Source organism: Tursiops truncatus, chromosome X (genome assembly GCF_011762595.2).
Source record: "Tursiops truncatus isolate mTurTru1 chromosome X, mTurTru1.mat.Y, whole genome shotgun sequence".
Lineage (NCBI taxonomy): Eukaryota > Metazoa > Chordata > Mammalia > Artiodactyla > Delphinidae > Tursiops > Tursiops truncatus.
This window is the reverse complement of record NC_047055.1, coordinates 101,965,378-101,989,634: the sequence shown is the minus strand read 5'-3', so window position 1 is coordinate 101,989,634 and position 24,257 is coordinate 101,965,378. Positions and strand designations below refer to the sequence as shown.

The 24,257-nt window shown below is 38.8% G+C and overlaps 1 protein-coding gene across 3 annotated transcripts in view; it reads right to left on the bottom strand.

Moving 5' to 3' along the window:
• The window catches only part of DMD (dystrophin), a 736,567-nt gene that overhangs the window by 321,357 nt on the left and 390,953 nt on the right, over positions 1–24,257 (bottom strand). For all 3 annotated transcript variants that reach the window (XM_033849482.2, XM_073799481.1, XM_073799480.1), the window contains one exon: positions 7,181–7,327. In XM_033849482.2, the coding sequence (XP_033705373.2) occupies positions 7,181–7,327 (147 nt within the window). The remainder of the gene's footprint in view (positions 1–7,180; positions 7,328–24,257) is intronic.

Here is a 24,257-nt window from a genome sequence, read left to right as displayed (position 1 = left end):
TACACCTCTCCGTAGAACTCTGTGACCCACAGTTTGGGAACGAATCTTTTATACGTGGTCACAGATCAACAGCATCTCCTGGGAGCTTGATAGAAATGCAGAATCACAGATTTCAGCCAATACCTACTGAGTCTTGGGGGGTATTTTAACAAGCTCTGCAGGTGACTCTTACCCATGCTAGGTTTTGAGATTTACCTTCTAGACCAGTACTATCCAACAGAAATATAAGGAGAGCTGCATACACTATTAAATTTTCTAGTAGACATACTGAAAAAGTAAAAAAGAAACACTGTCGGCTGTTTTACTTGAAGCTACAGGCTCACTTGGTTCATTTTCAACAGAAATATCTAACTTTGAATAATCAAAAAAAAGAAGTGGGTGAGAGTAATTATAATGATATATTTTACTTAACCAAATACATCAAAATATTTTCACCTCAACATATAATCAATACAAAAATATGAATGAGATGGTTTACATTCCTTTTTTTTGGTACTAAGTCTTTGAAACCTAATGTGTGTATTACACTTACAACACACTTCAGTTTGGACTGGCTACATTCAAGGGCTCAGTATCTACATCTAGACCATGTGTCTTGAAATATAGTAACTATAAATTCATATTTACATTATGTTTATTATATTCATGCATATTTACATTTTAGATTTATAGTTATAAATTCATATGGTGTTACTAGGAATCTACTAAAAGTTCCCTTCACCCTTTTCTTTCTGCCTCAAAGATGAGTGCTTGGGTCTCCACCTTCTTGTAGCACAGTAACACTCCTCTGATACAGAATTTTCTGCATGACATTATGCTTATTTTCCACAGTGTAACTCTAAAGTTCTCAAAGTGTCTTGCAGAAGTCATATATACATTTAACCTTTTAAACCCAGCTGTACCCAGCAAGTGTTTAATGTAGAATAACGGTTATCCAAGTGTGGGGCTCTGGACCAGCAGCAGCCTCACTTGGGAGCTTGTTAGAAATGCAGAATCTCAGGCCCCATCCCAGACCTACTGAATCAGAAACTCTGCAAGTTGGGCCCACACACAGTGATCATACAGTGATCTGTGTTTTAATAAGTCTTCCAAGTGATTCTGAGGCTCACAACCATTTGAGAACCACTGATGCAGGAAAACATTTCCTTTGAGAACGGCCACAGGCTTATTTTCTTCTCAGTTCTGTGATCTAACTACAAGCAGAATCATTTTTGGTCTTATTAAAGAAAAAGCCACGGAAGGGCATGCTAAGGAGACATCGGCAGAACCAACCCTCAGCAAAACGGAAGTGAAGAAAGTTGGCTGTCCTCTCCTCACCCTCAGTTGGTAATGGGTCCACACTATTTGTAGGAGCAGACTGCCCAGCTCACTACATTTCCTGCCAAGAAGGGACCCCATAAACCACAACGGAAAACGATTAGCCCTAGATCCTTAAAAAATAAATAAATAAATAAAGAACATAAGGAAAATGTTCAAAATCCATCAACACATTTAAAGGATCAAATCATGTACTCAACGACGATAAGAACATACATACATATATATTGGGTTGGCCAGAAAGTTCGTTCGGGTTGTTCTGTACAACGGTATGATGACCCGAACGAACTTTTTGGCCAAGCGATAGCTGAACAGACGCCTGCTTCAAAAACCTACCTCACGCAAGTAAAGGACATAACCTTCTCCGTCGGAACTTTTAATGTTTTTCAATTAAAAATCTTGTTTAGTTTTTTTAAAAAAATGAAGCCATGCAAATATTTGTTGGCCAGCTAAATATGATTCCATGACCTTCCACGAATCTTGCTAATCTTATTACACAGACCAAACTCCCAGTCAGAAATTATTGAAGAATTTGTAAACCAGAGATCTGAAAAGGTACTACTTTTATAGTATTAGTGTCACAACAGCCTATACACACACACACACACACACACACACACACACATACACACATATTTGTTTATAAGATGGAGAAAGGGAGGGAGGGTGGGCCATTATGGAAGTAAGGAAAGAAAATTCATCTATAAAACTTTGCTTAAGGGCTTCCCTGGTGGCGCAGTGGTTAAGAATCCGCCTGCCAATGCGGGGGACACGGGTTCGAGCCTTGGTCTGGGAAGATCCCACATGCCGCGGAGCAACTAAGCCAGGGCGCTACAACTACTGAGCCTGTGCTCTAGAGCCCATAAGCCAGAACTACTGAGCCTGTGCGCCACAACTACTGAAGCCTACGCACCTAGAGCCCGTGCTCCACAACAAGAGAAGCCACCGCAGTGAGAAGCCTGTGCACTGCAACGAAGAGCAGCCCCCGCTCGCCACAACTAGAGAAAGCCCACGCGCAGCAACGAAGACTCAACGCAGCCAAAAATAAATAAATAAATTTATAAAAACAAACAAACAAAAAACCTTTGCTTAAGATGGCGTAAGCAGTGAAGGGAGTTTTGGTCACTATGTCCTTGGACCAGATAGGACAATTACAATGTCTGGTTGCTACACAGTAGATGCTTAATCACTGCTGACTGAATGAAAGAAGGAAAGAATGAAAGAAGGAATGGAGCATATAGAAGATGAGGGTCTACATCCCTGTGACAGAAAGTTACCACAGAGATGTGACGATGGAGTATATAACTGCCCATATGACTTTGGAAGAATCTTAGGAAACCTTTAAAAACACATAATTCATGATGCTGTCCTTAAACATATTTAAAGAATGTCATGCATGGAAATGTCTTCATATTTAATACTTTTCAAGTGATTACGTTTTATACATCCTACAGTCAACGAAGCATTTACATTTTATATTAAAGTGTATTTGCAGCTTCTGTTGCTATTCGTGGGTTTACTCATGATGCAGAGAAATGGGCAGAACATTCCCTAGTAGTACTTCCCTATAGTACTTGTGTTTGGTGACTAAAGAGCACAACTATGGCACTAAAAGTGTGTGCAATGCTTCAAAATTAGAAAGGTTTATCATCAGTTTTTCTTCCCATTTGGTTTCAATACCCATTTCTACTGGATCAGGTATTAACATTGGTTCCACTTTGAGAGCTAATTCATTAAAATCACTTTTGGTTGATTTTAGTACAATTGCTGAGTTATAAAGACAATGAGGAATATAATGCTGTATAATTTTATATTTGAAACGACAGGTGTGCTTTTAAGGGGTACAGTGAACTGGGCTCATTAATCCATTGGCTTGTAAAGGAAGCTTTCAAAGTTGATATCCCTGAGAATTGTTTAAAAAAGAAGTGAAGCATGGAAAAAAAGTGAAGTATTGTGTTGCCCAAAATAGCTTTAAAGTATGACTCTGTTAAGTCCAAACTTAACAGGACTGTGAGAAGAGGCAACGAAAAGGGTAGGGAGTTGCAGTTCACAACTGATTCAGATCGTGACTGACACCTAAAAGCTGTCTGACTGTCATTGTGTCACTTACCGTCTCTGTAAGTCTCAGTTTCCTTACTTGTACAAGGGAACAGTGATACTATGTAATCATAATACGTAATCATAATGTTTTGAGGATTAAGTGAGGTAATGTACACGAAAACTCTTTGTAACTACAAGGAATGATGGTTTCCTTTGTCCAAAACACATTGTCCGATGGTCTCACAGAAACATCCACACCAACGTGTCTATTGTGAGGGAGAAAATAGGATTTTATTCCCACAGCGAGTTTCAAATGGGCAAATCAATGTCTCTATACTTCTATTCGTGGATTCAATATAAATCCAGAACTCCCTATACGTTCTATTTCTATGTACAGACACTCTGTGACTGGGTCTTACATTGCTATTGATGTTCGTATCTATGTGGTTTATGTGTTCCTATCATTTTGAGAGATACTACACACAGCTAAAAAACCAGCATGCCTTTTTTAAGTCAAAATTAATGGATCATGTAACTAAACCCAGGATATTCTGACATCAGGTAGACATAGCCTGGTAGTATGTCACTCTACTTCTTCTGTTACACTATTTGCTCAAATGTAAGACTCTTTTTCTTAGGCCTGTATCTGCCTTCCCACTACCCCAACTCTCCATTCCTGGTTTTTCTTTGTCTTATCAGACACAGAAGCTAAGATGAACTCACACTTTTGTCATGATTTTACTTAACTGACATAGCACTGTAAGTGAATGAGTTCTTTATTTTCATAGAAATATGATGTCATCATAATGGAGGGCTCACACTCCCCTCCACAGAAGCTGGGTAATGCTTTAGTCTCACATACATTCTTCTAAATGTAAAAGGTTCTCAACAGGATGTATGAGTTGCTCTTCCAGTACTGGGGATAAAGTTGTTTGATATGAACCTCACTTCTTGCTTTGTTGACTTTCTGAACAAGGACTCAACATTTATAATAAAGCCGAGTGGTTAGAATTCTGGTCAAAGAAAAAAATGGAATCAACTTGACTCAGTTATGTGCAACCGCAAACCTTGTATTTATCAGCTTTCTGCTAAAAACACTTCTTAAGCCTATTCTTAAGGTCACGTTAAAAACTAGCAACGTGTGGAATTTGCCACAATAAGAGCATATGCCGCAAACTGAATTATTTAATATGAGAAGGCTGTGTTATATGCGTGTTGGAGATGAGGGGTTGAAAAGTTAGAATTATATTGATAGGAGGAGGAACATAATCCCAACAGGTCACGTTTGTACTATGAAGAAGAAGCAACTCCACTGATTCTAGACTAAATTTTGTCATATGTGCATCTCCCCCAGATATCCACATACACAATCATTGGACTGAACTGGCTGTGACCTAAGACGAAATGCATTACCTCGTTTTACAAACGAGGAAATAGAAGCTGGGCGACGTCAAATGGCTTTCCCAAGATAACATGGTCAAATAATAGCTGAGCTTCAGTTTGAAGTTAGGTATTCTACTATTCACTCCTACACTCTTTTTACGACATCACACTATCTTCTTTTATGTACTTCCCTATATTTATAACCAAGTCCTTATTCATTTTAAAGAATGGATACAAATTAAGCTATTCATATTTTCTCATACTTTATATTTAAATAACAGTGTAACTATGATGGATCACTTAGCATTGATTTTTTTTAACTTTTCCTATCATAATATTTTTATCTCATTTGTAAATTTACATGCCATTGTCACAGATTTACATCACATTCTGAAAGCAAATGTGGCATTCAGCTCACTAAAAGAAATTTTAAGATAATAGTTCAAGAGTGCTTGAATGGAACGAATGTGTCCATTGGTTTTCCTTGGACATTTATTACTTTCCTTATTTATGTTTAAATTGAGAAACATACTAAGGATGAAACTGATAAGATTTTAATAGTACTTAACCACTAGGGAGCAAATAGACATAGAAATGCATGTAATCTCTTAAATATATTGCCTTGCTTTAGTCGATGCCACTTATAACAATCTATCATACATGTATTTCAAGACTATCCATCACAACAAAAATTAAATTATATGAGATCTCAAGAGGTCTTGAGTTTGGAACTTGTTTTTATTAAAGATCTAGCAATTCTTTAACAGGACTTTCAGTCACACCCCTAAATGGACTGCCAATAGGAAAAGTAATCTGGTTTACCATTTTTTTTCTTACTGAAACACTGAAAACAAATATTTTTATTTTTATTTTAGTATACAAATATAAATTATAATATATTCATCTCAATATGTACCCATTATAATAATGTTTACTTAAAGAGTACTGTAATGTACAAAAAGCCCATTTTATAATATTAAGGGAGGGACTTCCCTGGTGGCGCAGTGGTTGAGAATCCGCCTGCCAACGCAGGGACATGGGTTCGAGCCCTGGTCCGGGAAGATCCCACGTGCCGCGGAGCAACTAAGCCCGTCCGCCACAACCGCTGAGCCTGTGCTCTAGAGCCCACGAGCCACAACTACTGAGCCCACGTGCCACATCTACTGAAGCCTGCACGCCTAGAGCCCGTGCTCCACAACAAGAGAAGCCACCGCAATGAGAAAGCCCGCGTGCAGCAACAAAGACCCAATGCAGCCAAAAATAAATAAATGTATATAAAAATATTAAGGGAAAATTACAAACTGCAAGATAATATCTACGATTACAAAACTTAAAAATGATATCTGCAATTTAAAACAGACTGGAAGTAAAATGTAAACATATTATAAGTAGCTGAATCTGGAAAACAAATATTTTTAAACCCAGTTTCCTCTTTCCTCTCTGTCCCCAGAAGCATACTCTGTGCATCTTATGAAACCAGAAAAAGAGAGAAACAATTCCTTAATTCTATGGTCAAACAAGTTTTAAGGTTTGGGGGTATAATGGTGGCCTTCACGCATTGAACATATAGACACACCTATTCCACCATTACATATTCTGAGTTCTTACTGTGAGCCAGGTACTGTACCAATAACTCTACCTGAATTACTTCCTTTAATATTACAGCAAGCATGCTGGAGACGAGGAAATGGACAATCAAAGAGGTCAAGTGACTTCAAGTAAGTCTGATTCCAAAACCTGTATGCTATAATAATAACAATTATAACTGCAATAACACCGAGAACTAGAATTCACACAGTGCTGACCATGTGGCTAGTACTTTACTAAGCATTTCCCTTGTATTTTGACTTACTCGTCCTGATAATAGACAAATGGTTTAGAAACATTTAACATCCCCATTTTCTTCAGATGAAACACTGAGGCACAGAAAAGTTAAATAACTTGCCAGAGGTCCCACAGCCAGTAAGTGTGACCTTGAGCACACCTACATTCCCTTTATTTACTATGCAAACCTATGAAAAACTTCGTTGTGTGGGTCTGTGATAGGATGATCTTTCTTTAAAAGATTCAGAATGTGTCTTACCATTGACTCTTGTTTAAATTAGAATTCCAAAAGGAAAGATGTGTTAAGAATCCAAGCGATGATAGTACAAAGCGATTGCATGCCAGTAATTTAGTTCTTCCAGCACGATTCAGCGTTATCTTCCATGTTTATTGCAAGATATAGTAAAGTCTAACTCTAAGCCCTTAAAAAATGAATATTAATAGGCTTGAAAACATACACATAGGGAATTATTAAATAATACAAAATATCCTACACTCACAAAATATTATCATGAGTATCACATGAAGAAATTACTTTTATTGTTCCTTACAAACAAGCTTTATCTGTATATTCTCTTACTGACAGAAGGAACCGCAATGCTTATAATATGCCTACCTGCAGAAGCTTCCATCTGGTGTTCAGGTCTTCCAGAGTGCTGAGGTTATATGGTGACAGCTGAATGCCCAACGTGGTGAGCTGGCGAGCAACGTCATTGATGTGGCTTACATTCTCTTTGAGAGGTGCAATTTCTCCTCGAAGTGCCTGTGTGACATAGTCAAGGGCAAAATGGAAGATGAGAACATTTAAAGCAAAAAAAAACCCAGGCACATGGGAACTACAAAGTATCGTATTTTGTTGGAGGTGTCAGCAACATTTGCTCTATTATAGTGGTATTATGACAATGAAGATTTGTTAACGGGTGGATTACTAATATCTATTGAGCACTTCCTAGGTGCCTAATCCTGTGATGAGCTCTGTCCAAACGTAATCTGATTTTATTCCTACACAAAAACACTATGCGGTTGGTAGTTGGCGAATTCTCATTTTACACATGAGAGAACAAAATTGCAGAGGTTAAACCTTGTCCAAGGCCCCATGGGTCAAACTTGGGGAACCGGGGTTACATACTCAGGTTTGTCTGCCTCCAAAGTGCATATTCGTAACAATTAAATTACCTTTCCAAAGAAATTCAGGATTGGCAAAGGAAAAGGAAAAATACGATGCTGCTAGACTCTAAATTCTACTCATCTCACAACCAAAAATGGAGGCTTTCTTTTTTAACAGTAAAAGATGTACTCAATCATAAAATACTACATTCCAACTTCGTACCAACTACATAATAAATCGATTCATTTGGAGATTAGGGTATTTTGTCAAATCCTAAGAATGACTTCCAGGTCTCCTGGTATTTTAGTCCTTGTAGTAATGACTGAAGAAGGCTCCCATGGGGCTTCTCAACTGTCTCTGAAGCACGACAGCAGGATTCTGTGATGCAATGCATCATGACAATCTGTTGAGAAGAACCCTATGCAGATACGGGGAGGATGTTACCATGCATCATATCTACCCTATTGAGATGACATTTATGGACCTTTAACGTGATGCATGATGTCCCAGTGTTCCAATGAGCAATTTCTAAGGGACAAATTCCCTCACTTCGGAGAACAGTTTGTGTAATACGATGTCTGTGCTGTACAAGGACATCACTTATTGGCTATACGTGCTGTTTTGACTTGCTTGATCTGGGCAGGTGTTATTTTTGTGGTTCACTTTGTTGATAAAACCACTGTTTACACTGACTTCATCTATAACCTTCCAGTTCCTTCTGACTCCAAATGACAGGAACCAGTATGTACATTCTAAATAAGAATGGCATTACCTCTCAAATCAAACTGAACATCCCATCACTAAAATGTGGTATCATATGGAGTGTAAGACTCTTATATAGTTCTTAGATAATAAGGACATTGTGACAATCACTCTGTTGAACTTACAGTTTTTTAAAAAGTGGTCATTAAAAATATTATATTAAAGAATCATGGGGTTCCTTCTGGGAGTGATAAAAATATTCTGGAATTAGTAGCGATGGTGGCACAGCTCTGTGGTTATACTATACACCACTGAATTATACACTTTAAAAGGACGGATTTTATGGTATGTGAATTATATATCAAAAAAATAAACAAAGGAAAACAAAAGAAACCGTTCTGACTGACCACACAGATGCGAAAAAATCATATCAGATGTTTTTATCTTTATTCGATTTCATGTCAGTGGAATGTCATAGGAATCATTCTGAAACTAAGAAAGTTCATGTAGGAATTGATAGTAAATATTATTCCATTTCCTTATAAATAAATACATGGATTAAAAGAATCATAGTAGGACTTCCCTGGTAGCGCAGTGGTTAATAATCCGCCCGCCAATGCAAGGGACATGGGTTCAAGCCCTGGTCTGGGAAGATCGCACATGCCATGGAGCAACTAAGTCCGTGTGCCACAACTACTGAGCCTGCGCTCTGGAGCCCGCGAGCCACAACTGCTGAGCCTGCACGCGTACAGCTGGTGCTCAGCAACAAGAGAAGCCACCGCAACAAGAAGCCCGCGCACCGCAACAAAGAGTAGCCCCTGCTCGCCACAACTAGAGAAAGCCTGTGTGCAGCAACAAAGACCGAATGCAGCCAAAAATAAATGAATAAATAAATTAAAAAAAAAGAATCATAGTAAGTGCCCATGGAGAGAGGCAGTTAAACTCCATAAACGTGAATTCGTAGCTCTAAAAGGAAATGATCCATAATCACACTGTTTTGCACAATAGAAAGGTTAGAAAACAGATTTTTTTTTTTGTTTGTTTTTTTGTTTTTGTTTCTTGCGGTACGCGGGCCTCTCACTGCTGTGGCCTCTCCCATTGCAGAGCACAGGCTCCGGATGCACAGGCCCAGCGGCCATGGCTCACGGGTCCAGCCACTCTGCGGCACGTGGGATCTTCCCGGACCGGGGCACGAACCCGTGTCCCCTGCATCGGCAGGCGGACCCTCAACCACTGCGCCACCAGGGAAGCCCAGAAAACAGATTTCTTAAATGTCATTTGGGGAAACCTGGACAAGAACAATGATTACAAAAATGGAACCACTGTCTTCTGGGTAATAACATGAGTTTCTAGTAACCACAAGTAAATATCACATGAGTGGGAACTGTAAGTAGGAACCATCGCAGAGATGACAGGATAGCCGGGCAGAATCTGACAACAGTGCAGATTAACCCTGTACACTAATCACTGCCTTCACCAGTGAGGTTCTCAGCTGTCGAGTTCAGTATCCATGTCAGTTAGGTCATATCTAGATTTCAGCTCCCCCTTGGATTACATAATGTACATGGTTCAAGGGTCTCTTATTAGAGTATTTTGATTTTCACTTTCTTCCCCAAAGTCCTGGACACAGATTTTTAATCCTGCATCAATGTTTTGGAGGATGAAGGAGATTAAAAAATAAGTTCCAGCATTCATGATTAATCACAACACTCAGTCTCCTTTCCCCTCTCCCCCCCTCCCTCCCCCTCCTCCCCCCAGCCCCCCCCACCCCAGCCCGCGCGCTTGCACACACACACTGTCATGGGATTTTGTGGCTTCTGTTTTTTTTGCTTGTATCTACCAATTACAGTAGAAGTTCCCTTAACTGATCTCCACTTAAGACTCATCAGATTAGCCAGAGTCTTCATTTGTCTGGGAAACATACTGCCTGGTGCCTCTAACAACCTCTAAATAAGATGTTAGAGATACCTGTCAGTATGCATGGCGTTCAGCTCTCATTAGTTGACTTGTCAATGTGTGTATGTTCTCAAACCTGCTTTTGCCAATTAGTATTGCAATGACATAATTTAATGAAAGATTTCCTAAACCAAAGAAATATAAGTCTAAGAAGAAAATAAGTTATTATTTCTATAAAAATATGGTTAAATATTCTGGAAAATTGCTTTAAAAGAAAAAGAAAAAGAAGTATTACTGAATTGGGTGTGGACAAGACAACTGTAAAAGAGTAGGAAAACAACCTGAAAATTTTAGAAAGATTCTGTATTCAGAATGCTTCTCATGTTTCCCAGTGGATTCTGTCTGCATTAAGGAAACCTGAACTGGAAATCAGAACGTCTGTGTTATCAGTGTGATTTATGGAGAACTCTAATCAGAGAATTTACACTCAAAGAAAAAACCTTCACACAACATTAAGATATTAGTGACTATTTTAACATAGAATAAAATGTTTAAGACATATTTTTTATGATTCCCTAATTTAACTGACTTTTTCAATTAACTGTTAAACTCTAGGTCCTAATTGAGTTGGAATAGAGAGCATCTATTTTAAATTTTGACTACTACAATTTTATTACCACTGCTACTGCTACTACTGTTATTATTAAGGGAGAAAAGCCACATGTTCTGTTTAATCTGAATGCCTAAGTCTCTGTTAAGATAAACGGAAGCTTTGATTAGGGGGAGGTCAGTTGCTAAAGAGAGAATCTGGTGCAGAGGTTCACTTTGGGGCAATAACTGTGATGGGCCCGAGCAGAAGGAAGAACTTCAGCCGGCTAGAAGTCATCGTGAGGGAACTAAGCACATGAGAATGGAGGAAAGGAGACAGCTGGTGGTGGAAAAGAGAGGAAGAGAAATGACAAAGCGAGAGAGTGCCATGGACATCTATACACCACCAAATGTACAACAGATAGCTAGTGGGAAGCAGCCGCATAGCACAGGGAGATCAGCTCGGTGCTCTGTGACCAGCTAGAAGGGTGGGATAGGGAGGGTGGGAGGGAGGGAGACGCAAGAGGGAAGAGATATGGGGACATATGTATATGTATAAATGATTCACTTTGTTATAAAGCAGAAACTAACACACCATTGTAAAGCAATTATACCCCAATAAAGATGTTAAAAAAAAAAAAAGGAGGCAGGAGAGTGTTTAAGTCAGTCTTCACTTTGACATCTGACCTAGGTTCTGGTGGCATACCACCTGAGGATGGCCCACTGCTGTAAGCTGTCAATGCCTAGAAGTGTACATAACAAGAAGCACGGTCCCCTAAACACTGAGTCACAGGACATACTCTGTGAAGAGTGAATACAGGTACCATCTCATTTAAGTGGATGTAACATTGCGTTTGACTGTATTTCAAATATTAGCACTTCTAATACTGCTAATTTAATTATTAATGCATAGACATTTAAATTATTAAACACTAAACATAAAATGTCCAAAAGTAAGGCTGACTCTGAACAATATGATGCGCTATTTAAATACTACCGGAATTTCATTAGATTTTATTCTAGTGTGGAAGCAATAAGTGAGAAAACATTCAAGGGAGCCATTATACTCTGGGTTTTCTCTGAATCACTTAAACATCTGGAATATGTGCACCATGAAAGAGCAAACCAAGTCTAATTTTATTATGACTAGTTTCATGCAGGCAGAATTTTCACTTCATTAAATGCTGTCTGATTATAAAAGTACTGATTTAGAATGATAATAAGTCTAATATGTCAAGTTTTCCTTTTTTATGATGTTTAATTGCTTGTCAGAGCTTTGCTTCGATCTTTATGTAAAGATTTGTTCAAATATAGACTCAGAAGCTCAGTCGTCAACCACTTTGCAACAAAAGGAAGGAACTGTCTATTAACAAGGGAACATTATTTCTGAGGGAGCAATTTTGACTTGATAGTTAAGGACTATTCTGCAAGGCACAGAAGGTCAGTTTGGAGCATTGGAAAAGGTAAGTTGAGGCACTTTGACTTTGGGGGGCCTCCGTGAAGTAGGAAGCAACAGACCTGGCATATAATCAGTGTGCAATGAATATTCGTTGAATGAAAACATGAATTAAGGGTAAGTGGGAACATTTGAAGTAGTTTTGAGAGAGACTGTGAGAGGGAGGTGACCAAAGAAATGCAGCGAGGCTGCCAAACAGTGTTGAGGGCTCAGTTGAGGCTGAAGACCACATTTTTTTTAGCAGAACCCATCTGCCCGATCTTCTCTTTCTCCAACAGTGCTCCATGCGAGCATGGAGAAAACAGCTGAACCAAGTTTGGGATTCTGTCAGATGGTTGTGGCACAAATACCTAGGGACAAGAGAGTTTAAATTTTAGCCAGATGTGATTGCAAAACACAGCTAAACTGGATTCAGAGGGAAGTGAAGCAAGATGAGGCTCGTAGATGGAGAGAAAGTACAGGGGTCAATGGTGGAGGTTCAGGACAAACCAAGAAAGGCCACAGCAAGATTAGCTGTACAAGCGATCAGGAAGGAGAGGAGACTCTGGGATGCTTGAATTAGCTCTGCCATTCAGGAGTTTATACATTGTGTGATGTGATATACATATCACAGTTATATGTATATATATCTGACATATATATACACCACTTTATTTATATATTAATGGTGCTCCTGAGAATCTGAAACTCTTCCCTTCTTAATGATATCAAACACTGTTCCTGAAATCTTAACCTACTACTTCGTAGAGCTCCTATCTCACTTACCAGGAATTCCAAATTAGTCTGATCTGACAATGAAATGTCATTCTAGGGCTATATACACTGGGCAGAGAAATTTACGTGACAAATACTATCTAAGAAACGAAGTAGGGTCTAACTGCATTTGTCTCTACAATGAAACCTTGCTGAACAAAACTGTGAACGAAAAGCTCTAAAAAAAAATAGCCTAAAAAGAGTGTTAGGAGAAGTCCCAGGATTCTTCACACTGGCTTAGTAGCTGAGGGGGAAGAAATGGAAATCATGTCCTGCAAATCCAGGTCTTTGGTTCTGGTATTGAGGCTTCTACATGTGGCTCAGGGAAGGCTTCACGGAACTCAGTTACCCAGAATTGGGGGTAGGTACAGCCCAGCTATGTTCTTGCAGCTTCTGCATTTGTGGATGGGTGTATCATCCTGATGGGAGTGAATGGCCACCGCTGGAACCACAAGAGTCAAGGACCATATGCTGCTCTGCCCAGAAGCTCAAAGCCCTCCTGGAGCCTCTTAAATAGCTGGGGGGAATGAGCTACTCAAATGTGGTTGGACCAATAACAAAGAAACACAAGAGGAGATGTAGGCAAGGCTTTCACGAAATGCATCAGGCTTGGAGACTTCCATTGTTATCTCCTGTTCTTGACTCTTTACTCTGGTTGGCTTCCCACCTGGTATAGTGCCCAGGATGTAGATCCAGCTTTTGTCTCAGATACCGACTGCCTTCGGGAAGCAGAGTCTGAGCGCTTTTAAGAGAAGAGTGAGAGAAGCAGGAGGTAGGGCAGAAAAGCTAAGTAAGGATGTGGTCTCAGGTGGAAAACAGCATCAACCTTGTCTCATAGGAAGCTCTGGCACACAAATTATACCATAAAATGTCCCACCTTAGGACAAAGAGGTTTGTCCTCTTCTATTCCAATGGCCATCGGTTATTGGCCGCTAGCTTCCCCCTGGCAGTCTTAGAGGAGAAGGGGTGGTATGAGGTCCCAGGCAAGGGGCCTTCCTTTTGGCTGAGGAAGGTTTTCTGGAAAAGGGTGCAACTATGAGTCCTTATCAGCCAGCACTCAGAGTTGCTGTGTGATGAGTGTGCCAGCCGAGTAGAGGAATCTGGCTGGGGTGCCAACGGCATCCACTACATAGACCAACGTCCTCCAGTTCCCCAACTTCCTTTAACCCTTGGACTCTGGGTGTCACGTACTTTTTTTTTTTTTTTTGCAAGAGACCTCTTACGTGAATTCTCATTGCTAACATTATAAGGCTATCCCATCGACTTCGAACAAAACTGATACATTCCACCCTTTCCGTAAGTTCTGCCAACTACTAAGGGATTGTGTGGAGCTAAGACACAGGGGGTAGTTTGCAGATTGAATGAGGACTTCCCTCTGCTGTTAGGATCACTTTTGCCTCTGGTAGAGACATTCTTGACAATAAATTATGCCACTGAAACATGTATCCTTTTTTTAATAGAGATGCGACTGCACTGCATTCCAGCATCAGTTTTTACTGTGGCAGCCTGCGGGCAAAATATTATGCTGTTTTTTTTTTTTTTCACTGTCTTCCTTGCGTTACATTTTCAGGGCAATTCTTGTACGTGCTCCTATTTGGGCATGATCACTTTGGATGAGCAAACTGAATACGGACATAAATAATGAAGCAGATTCAGAACTCATGACCTAGATGTAGCATAATCAGGATGACTTGGGGTAGGTTAAATTTTTTTAAAAAAAAAGAGTTTAGGAAAACAATATGAAGTTTGTAGGCATGAAAACATCTAGCACTTTTATTTCCCAAGCAATTATCAGTAATTATTTTAACTATGGTTTTCCCTCAGAGTCACCACACTTCCAAACTTGTGGCACTAAAAGAATAGCAATTAACTGCTGCATTTTTTTCCATAAGGAATCCTCATGTTTTTATGAAAAATGATCTCTAGTTTCTCTTCATATTATTGGAAAAGAAAGTGCACCCAAATACAAAAGCATAAATTCTTTTTTAACATCTTCTTACGTGCATCTATCATAATTCTTCATCTTTCAGGACATGGCTTCACTATGAAGCTTATAACCCCAACGCTCCTAAAGGCTGAATTACAGCTTAACCACACATATAGTGTCTGTCTTCTTTTTTTTTATGCATGTTCATTTTGCCTTCACAAATATGAATTGAAAATGAGGAACAGAATGGAATTGATCAGAAAGGAAAGGTTTTTGCCTATAAGAACAAGTGGTACACATTTGAGTTATTTTAATTTCCTTGGAAACTACTTTCTATAATCCTAACTCTGGTTGCTAATTATTTCTTTTTTATAGAAAAATGAAGCAAATAAACCAAAACAAAAACATATCAAGCTTTCCATAGCTTTCTAATGACACAATTAAAACAAATAAAAAAGGTAGCTCATGAGTGCTTTACAGAGGCTAAATGCAAAATACGCACAATTAAAATAAAAAGGTCTCTAATGAGTATAAATAAATCATTTAAGCAGACCACGTTCTTAGGCTGCTAAGGAAACAGGAGAAATGCCAATATTTTCTTCCTGAGAAATTGTAATTATATGTGACATCAGGCACAATGGTGGTTAATGAAATCTATTTACTTATTTAAAATTAAGTAATAATCCATAAACCATTAAAAACATCAACCACCAGGACACTGATAGTCAAATTCAGGAGTTATTTTAGATTAAGTTTTACATTTAACAGTTTTGAATTTGCAAACAGTGCCCTGGCAAAGACATGCGGTCTTGCTCTCACTTTTCCCTTCATGGCTCAAAACATCTGTCTAAGGCAGTGACTCTCAAACGACAGCATGCATCACGCTCACATGGAGGGCTAGTTAACACACAGACTGCTGGGTCCCACTCCAGCATTTGTGATTCAGTAGATCCAGGGGGGGCCTGAGAATCTGGCACTTTTAACAAGAACTTAGAAGATGCTGCATCCCTAGAACTCCCCAAACTTATTCTTGACTTTGCACGCTGTTCTCTCAGCCTGGAGTTTTCCATTGGCATCCTCTGCCTAGCTGACTTGTATTTTGCTACTCAGGTCTCAGTTCCTGTGCCCATGAAAGACAGCCCATCCCTGGTTGCCCTATCTGAAGAAAGGTCCCCCGATTTTTCTCACTCTCAGAACCTTGTTTTCCTTCTTAGCACCGATCGCACTTGGTAAGGGCTGCTTATTTGCTTATGTATTAATTCATTATCTGTCCCTTCACAAGACCCTAACCTTTATTAAGGCAATTCGATATTATTTTTTTCACTAGGGTATGCCTGTACCTAGTACATGATAATCCCTCAATACATTTTATTAAAGGATAAACAGTCAACAGAATTAGGTACTAATACTTTAGATTAACAGCTATTCTCGAATTGCTTCATAAACACAGTTTCCTACAGAAATCTGATGCCGAGTTCCTAAGTGAAAGAAGAGAAACCTGCTTATTTTCTTCAGATTCTGTATCTGAATTCTTTGGATCTATTACTTGATTTATGTTGGAGCATACACTAATTTCTGAAGTATCTCTAACGCTCTGGGCAGGAATGTAACTTTCAAGTTTTTGGTACTAACCAGGGGGTTTTTATAAAAATGAAGCAAGTGGGAAAAAAAGGGGGAGTAATCTATTTAAGGAAAATATGTTCTTTTGGTAGTGATACACGTGGTGTAGCCTTCTGCAGGGCATTTTGGCAAGACTGGATAAAAGCTTTAAAAATACTCATACAGGAAAAGATGAGAAGGCTACACAGCGGGGTCTCCATTTGGAGGTAGATAGTGGCCTGGCCAAGGAGACAAGGGGACTGAAATCCAACCTGGGCTCCACTACTGAACTGGTGAACTCTGGCACAGGGCTGGAGATCTCTTCGATGAAAGAGGTACCTTTTTCTACTTTGCCCGAAGAGGCACTTGTAGGGAATGAGATTATAGATGCTGAAGGTGAGGTTACGGATGATCTCTGTTTCTCTCTCCATCTCTCTCTCTGTCTCTCTCTCTCTGTCTCTCTCCACCCTCTCTCATTTCTGTGGTTTTCCACTAAAGAAAAAGTTTATTCACAAATTATTTTTCACGCATTTCTTCTTGTGTAAAAGGAGGAGTGTAACATGGACACACCCGGGCTGTTGCAAAGATGAACGAGGAGGTTGGGTCTATTTCTCCTTCTTTTACTCCACCTGCAACCAATTAAGCATTCTGTCCCACAATGTGGGGAATACCAAGTCACACGAGCCCTGTTGAGTCTAACTCAGGGAGACTTGGCAAAGCAGAGGGTTATAAATTCATCCAAGAGAAAGCCACAGACTAAGATTGACTAAAATCCTTTCTCGGGTAGCTGAGTCTTTGGCACCAACTTCTAATATCACCCTGGGGTAAATCTGTCTTTCCTCACTCCTCTATCATGTAGCTTTGTAAGGGCTCCTTGAACTAGACATTGGGATGTAGGTACATGAAACACAAAGGAAGAAGCAGCATGGTGGGAGGAGGAAGGCTATTTGTTCAGAGCTTGAACAAATGGCAAGAGGTAGGAAAGCTTAATGTCTTTGGGGAGGTGCAAATAGTCTTTAATAAGTTGAAGCATGAGGTACAGGGCAGTTGTGGAAGAAAAAGCATGGGCGTGTTCTTCGAGCAAGACGGTGGTGGGTTTGAATGAGCTGAGCTTTGCAGCACAGTAATGAAGGTTTTTGCAAAGGGGAATGGCATACTGTCAACAATCCTTTTTGTTAGATTTTAATTACTACTCACTTGAAAACACTTGTTTTATATGCACTATGTACTATGTATACATCTACTATGCACTGGGAAAATGGAACTCTCAATGGGTTCACAATCATTAATGGAGAGAGACAATTTAGTGGGTTATTAAAAACCAATGTAATCATGCTATGAGAAGTTGTGTCGCAGGGCTTGAAAAGTGCAAAGGAGGCATGCTCAACTGGAAAATTTCAAGTCGAGGAGTGAGTGTAAGCTAGTGGCCACTTCAGAAAGGAGAACAATTGACAATGAGCGTTTGGAGATTCAGGCACAAAGTAACAGTTGCTAGCAACAGGATGGTGGCAAATGGGAGCAGGTTACCTGTAAAATAATTTTTAAAGGAAGAAGGCATTTTGCCCTGTGCTTTTAGAGATGTTTACTTATTCACTCATTCCAAAAAAAATATTCCTGAGGACCCATTATATGCCAGGGAATGTTCCAAGCACTAGGCATAAAGCAGGGCACAAAGCAGACCAAGCTCCTACGGTGCTACAGCTCAACTCTAAAGAACATAATTTCGTTTAAATGATGACTTATTATAAAGGTTTATAAAGAAACAAATTCCAAGCCAAAATCTGTCCAAAGCTATAAAATGCAACATTTTGGACCCTGAAAATGGAGGACAGCGTATATCGTGTTGTATATAGCAGTTCCCACGAGGTTCTTTTTTTCCATTAAAACAAATTAGGCTACCTCTGCACGTAGGAATAATAACTAATAGAGGAATCCAGGGTTGTGAACGACCTATGCAATATACTACACCCAGTTTGCTATATACTGGACACATTTATTTTAGTTCTATGGGGAAGGTACTCACTACTGAAACAAAAAGGATTTTTGCTGATTTGATTTTTCATTCAATATATTGTTATCAACTTAGAAATACTAAAGCAGAACTGAATCCGAGATGAATATAAATTTTCTAAGAGCCGAGACAGAAAGAATTAAATGGAAGAGGGCTGAAAATGATTGTAAAATGCTCTTCCATAATTTTTTAGTTTTACTTTCAGACTACTGCAGCTCCTGAATTTAATAAATGTTTTTAGTCTTTCCAAAATGTCTTTCTTTCTTACAAATGAAACAACAAAGAAAATCTTCCACTACTTAATGTGAAATGAAAGGAACATAAAATAGATTTTCTTCATTAAAATCTATGCAACAGCACGTTTAAAAATTAGATTGATAAATTTTTTTATAATGGTTCATCTTTATTTCATCGTATTCCTAGGCTGAAAAGAAAGTCTTATGTATTTACTTCAAAGCAATGTTTCGCCTCCAGATAAATTAGCGGTTATTATTTTTACCTAAACATATGTATGTGTGTGTGTGAAAGATCTAGCTACTTAAGTGGAGTCAAGAGTTTACTTTGTTCTTCATGTTTTTCACCATACTTTGAGAAGTTTACTTTCAAGATATTCCTCTGATTTTTCTGATCACATCTTCAGGTAAGATCTAAATCCATATCCTGTTATGTTCTGTTATGACAACTGCTATCATGATAATGTCCACTTAAGTACATGTGAATGATGAATAAATTACTATGGACGCAAAAGTGTCTAAGTATCAAGCTGTTAAATCAATGGACTCAAATGTTGTTTCAAAAAAAAATTAAGTCATTGGCCAAATCTACCTTTTAAAAAAACGGATTAGTATTCAACTAAGATACCAGATTTTAAAAAGAAATTTCTTTTTGCTCATAATTTTTCTTTCTTTCACATCTTTATTGGAGTATAATTGCTTTACAATGTTGTGTTAGTTTCTGCTGTATAACAAAGTGAAACAGGTGTATGTGTATATATATATATCCCCATATCCCCTCCCTCTTGTGTCTCCCTCCCACCCTCCCTGTCCCATCCCTCTAGGTGGACACAAAGCACCGAGCTGATCTCCCTGTGTTATGCGGCTGCTTCCCACTAGCCATCTATTTTACATTTGGGAGTGTATGTATGTCCATGCTACTCTCTCACTTCATCCCAGCTTACCCTTCCCCCTCCCCGTGTCCTCAGGTCCATTCTCTACATCTGCGTCTTTATTCCTGTCCTGCCCCTAGGTTCTTCAGAACCATTTTTTTAAAGATTCCATATATATGTGTTAGCATATGGTATTTGTTTTTCTCTTTCTGACTTACTTCACTCTGTATGACAGACTCTAGGTCCATCCACCTCACTACAAATAACTCAATTTCGTTTCCCTTTATGGCTGAGTAATATTCCATTGTATATATGTGCCACATCTTCTTTATCCATTCATCTGTCGATGGACACTTAGGTTGCTTCCATGTCCTGGCTATTGTAAATAGTGCTGCAATGAACATTGTGGTACATGACTCTTTTTGAATTACGGTTTTCTCAGGGTATATGCCCAGTAGTGGGATTGCTGGGCCATATGGTAATTCTATTTTTAGTTTTTTAAGGAACCTCCATAGTGTTCTCCATAGTGGCTGTATCAATTTACATTCCCACCAACATGGAGAAAAGACAGCCTCTTCAATAAGTGGTGGTGGGAAAACTGGACAGATACATGTAAAAGAATGAAATTAGAACACTTCCTAACACCATACACAAAAATAAACTCAAAATGGATTAAAGACCTAAATGTAAGGCCGGACACTATAAAACTCTCAGAGGAAAACATAGGAAGAACACTCTTTGACATAAATCACAGCAAGATCCTTTTTGACCCACCTCCTAGAGAAATGGAAATAAAAACAAAAATAAACAAACGGGACCTAATGAAACTTAAAAGCTTTTGCACAGCAAAGGAAACCATAAACAAGACCAAAAGACAACCCTCAGAATGGGAGAAAATATTTGCAAACGAAGCAACTGACAAAGGATTAATCTCCAAAATATACAAGCAGCTCATGCAGCTCAATATCAAAAAAACAAACAACCCAATCCAAAAATGGGCAGAAGACCTAAATAGACATTTCTCCAAAGAAGATATACAGATTGCCAACAAACACATGAAAGGATGCTCAACATCACTAATCATTAGAGAAATGTAAATCAAAACTACAATGAGGTATCACCTCACATCTGTCAGAATGGCCATCATCAAAAAATCTACAAACAATAAATGCTGGAGGGGGTGTGGGGAAAAGATACCAGATTTTAACAGTTTAACAGTTTTCTTTTGCAAAAAAGGAGCGTGGGACTTCCCTGGCGGTCCAGTGGTTAAGACTCCGCGCTTCCACCTCAGGGGACACGGGTTCAATCCCTGGTCCAGGAACTAAGATGAGATCCCACACGTTGCACAACGTGGCCAAAAAAAAAAAACACACAAAGTGTGACTTAGTATCCTCAAAAATCTGTAGGAATGATGCTGTATTGATTATCTAAAGAGGAGTACTATTTCAGTTGAAAAAAGGGTTTAAAATCTTTTAAAAACTATCCCACAATCTTTTCAGTAAGAATTCAAGGTTTTTTTGAAAGTCAAAGTGGGTCAGATTTCGTTAAGACTCATCTTGCACAGGACACTCAATCCCAACCTGCAGGCAATTTCTACACTGAGACAACCTTGTAAACATCTTCCTTTAACCTTTATAACAAAATGTCAGGGTGGTTCCAAAGGTAATATTTTATTCACTGTGTAAGTCAAAGGATCAATAGAACTTTTGCTCATTTGATTAGCTTATATTTCTTCTAACCTTATGCTCATTTGATTAGCTTATATTTCTTCTAACCTTATGCTTTACTGGATGTACAAAACTCACCATTATATTGGATAACCCTTGTAGTATGGTGTTCGTGTTAAGTTGGAAACAATGAACCATTCTATTTTGGCTTTAGCCTTTCTCTGCTGGAAATACTGGAAGCCAAGGGCTAACTGACAAGTAGTGGGGGAAGGAGGTGAAATGTTGGTGCATGTGGCCTACTTGACCTTGGGCAGCCAAGGGCCTGAAACCACGGGGCAATTCAATGGGTGTATCACTGAATGAGACCTAATAAGATTTAGGTTCACAGCAATGTACAGACTCCAAACTGGGTAAAAGCCTTTAAGAGTAGGAAAATAAGGAAATAAAATGAAACTCAGTGGTGGCTTGTCACTAGTTCCAAAAACCAAACCAATACATTGCTTACCCCTCATTTACTTTAGTTTCTATTTAATCAATAGACTTCGGCATATATTGCTGATAAACTGACTTTATCCTCTTTGCTAACTTGCTTAATATGCCATGTTAAGATCACGATGATACAATTTGAATATCGATAGGGAAAAGTTCCAAATGAGCCCACTGAGTCTATAATAATGTGGCATCTCAGGGAACAAGACTTCTAAAAATAAGTGTTTTGAAATAGGACCAGCAGGCTCTTAACCATATGAAGAAAAAAACTTCACCATAAAAAATCAATTCTTTAAAAGGAGAAGAAATCTATCTTAGTGTTACATTCTCCAGCCTCATTCTGGTTAAGAGAGTTTGACATTTCAGGGCTGAACACACTGCGGAAACTTAATAAATATTGAAGCTTACAAACAAAAACATAACAGTGATATGTGGACCAATTTTTGAAAACATTGAAAATCAATGTGCCCTTACTCTGCCTAATTCAGTTAACTCAATTATTTAATGTATACTTGAGTGGGTTTATACATAGCTATTTCATTTTTACATTAAACATTAATCAAATTACTTTTAATGTAAAATTTCCTTTATTTCCATCCCCTATCCCCCCAAGATTCCAGGATAAGGGGGAGCGTTTGTTTTAAATATTGCTTGTTTAATGTTAGAGCATATTTTAGCATATTTGTTGCTATTATATTTCACCTATAATTTTCATCACATATACCACTCACCCTATACCAAAACCATAAACTTCTTCACAGGCGTTTAATAGAGTGATTTTGCACCACCTTTGGGGGAAAAAAAATCCCTCTTCCCCAATTACTGCAGTTAAGACTATTTCCTACTTTCTCCCAGTCATTCTCCCAGTTTCACCCCATATCCATCTCCATTTCTACACACAAGCATACACCCTCCCATCATGAACACAGAGCCTCAGTGGCTTGACAAGATAAATTAGAAAATGTAGGAATTCCTGAATAAGTTATCAGCTATTCACACCTAGCAAGCAGGTTTTAATTTTAAAAAGTTGAATAGTCTCAACTATTCTGAATGGCCTCGACTTCAGAAACTCTGTAAAGTACTTGTTTATAATCAGTATGTTTGGCAGAAAATTATGAGTATTTTAAAATTTAATTGCTTTTATTGGTAAATATGATAACATTTAAACAAAGTGAATATTATGTGACTAAATATCTTAATTTTAAAGTATTAAGAGTGGGAAGGCAAGTTAAGTTCTAAGTCTTTTGAAGCAACTCAAAAATTGTATGAGTGTCATTAAAATACCAACAAGAAAACTGGAATAAATAACTGTGAATGTCTTTCACAAGAGAGATTCAGAAACAGTAGGCTGTTATTCACTTCAAGGTTTCAGAGTGAAACTCTGCTCCCTACCTCAACTATCAATCACTCTCACAGGAGGCCATGTGCCTGCATGCATTTTTCAATTAAATGTTCTGGATGTGTTTGAATATAAAAGAATTAACAAATGATATATTTATTATTTATAATTGGAGAATTACTAACAATAAACAAATATGTATTTATATATTTATATATATACTGTAGTTTTACTATAGAATGATGTTTCTCAAAGCATCCCTGGACCAGATTCTTAGCCCTGTTCCAGATCGCGTGAACCAGAAACTCTGGGGAAAGGGTTCACCAGTCTGGGTTTCCACAAGCCCTCTAGGTGATTCTGATGCACACTAAGGTGAGAGTCACTGCCACAGAAAATTCTTGACATTCTCAATGACTATGTCTGAATACCTAGAATCCTCAAATTGACAAATATCTGATCAATAGAGACACTTAGAGATGATATAACTATAAAGCCAAAATTGCTTATAAAGCCATTTTCTTTACTAACAATCCCTACTTTCTTAGACATTTCCATGAACTCTTCTCTTCTATTACCAAATCCAATAAGTACCTAGGAGGTAGGTTGGGCAGGGGGAGGGTAGATTTTTCACAAAGAAACAAAATTTTCATCACCTCTAAAGAATTACTGCACGTGCAAGAACAAAACAGCATTGAAAGGGCCACGTTGAGACACGGAGACTGAGGGGACTACTAGGTTCGCTTACTGGCTGTAGGGGACACTTTTCCTGGCCTGCGCATCCATGCCCCAGCTGCTGTGATGGTCGCCTACTAATGTCTCACAGATGATTCTCTTCTTCAGAAAGGCGATCTCTGCTGATAGAAGCCCCCTATCCGAGGAGGTAACACACACTCCTGGCCTGGGAGGTAACTCATGTCTCTAGTGGTGGGCCACAGCCAGTGGTGTGCTGGAGCAGAGCCCAAGAGTCAATTGTGTGTGTCTCTTCCCAAGTCTGCCTTCGGTGAGGTCATGTTGGTAGCTTGAATCAGCCACGGTGGGGGTATTTACACCACG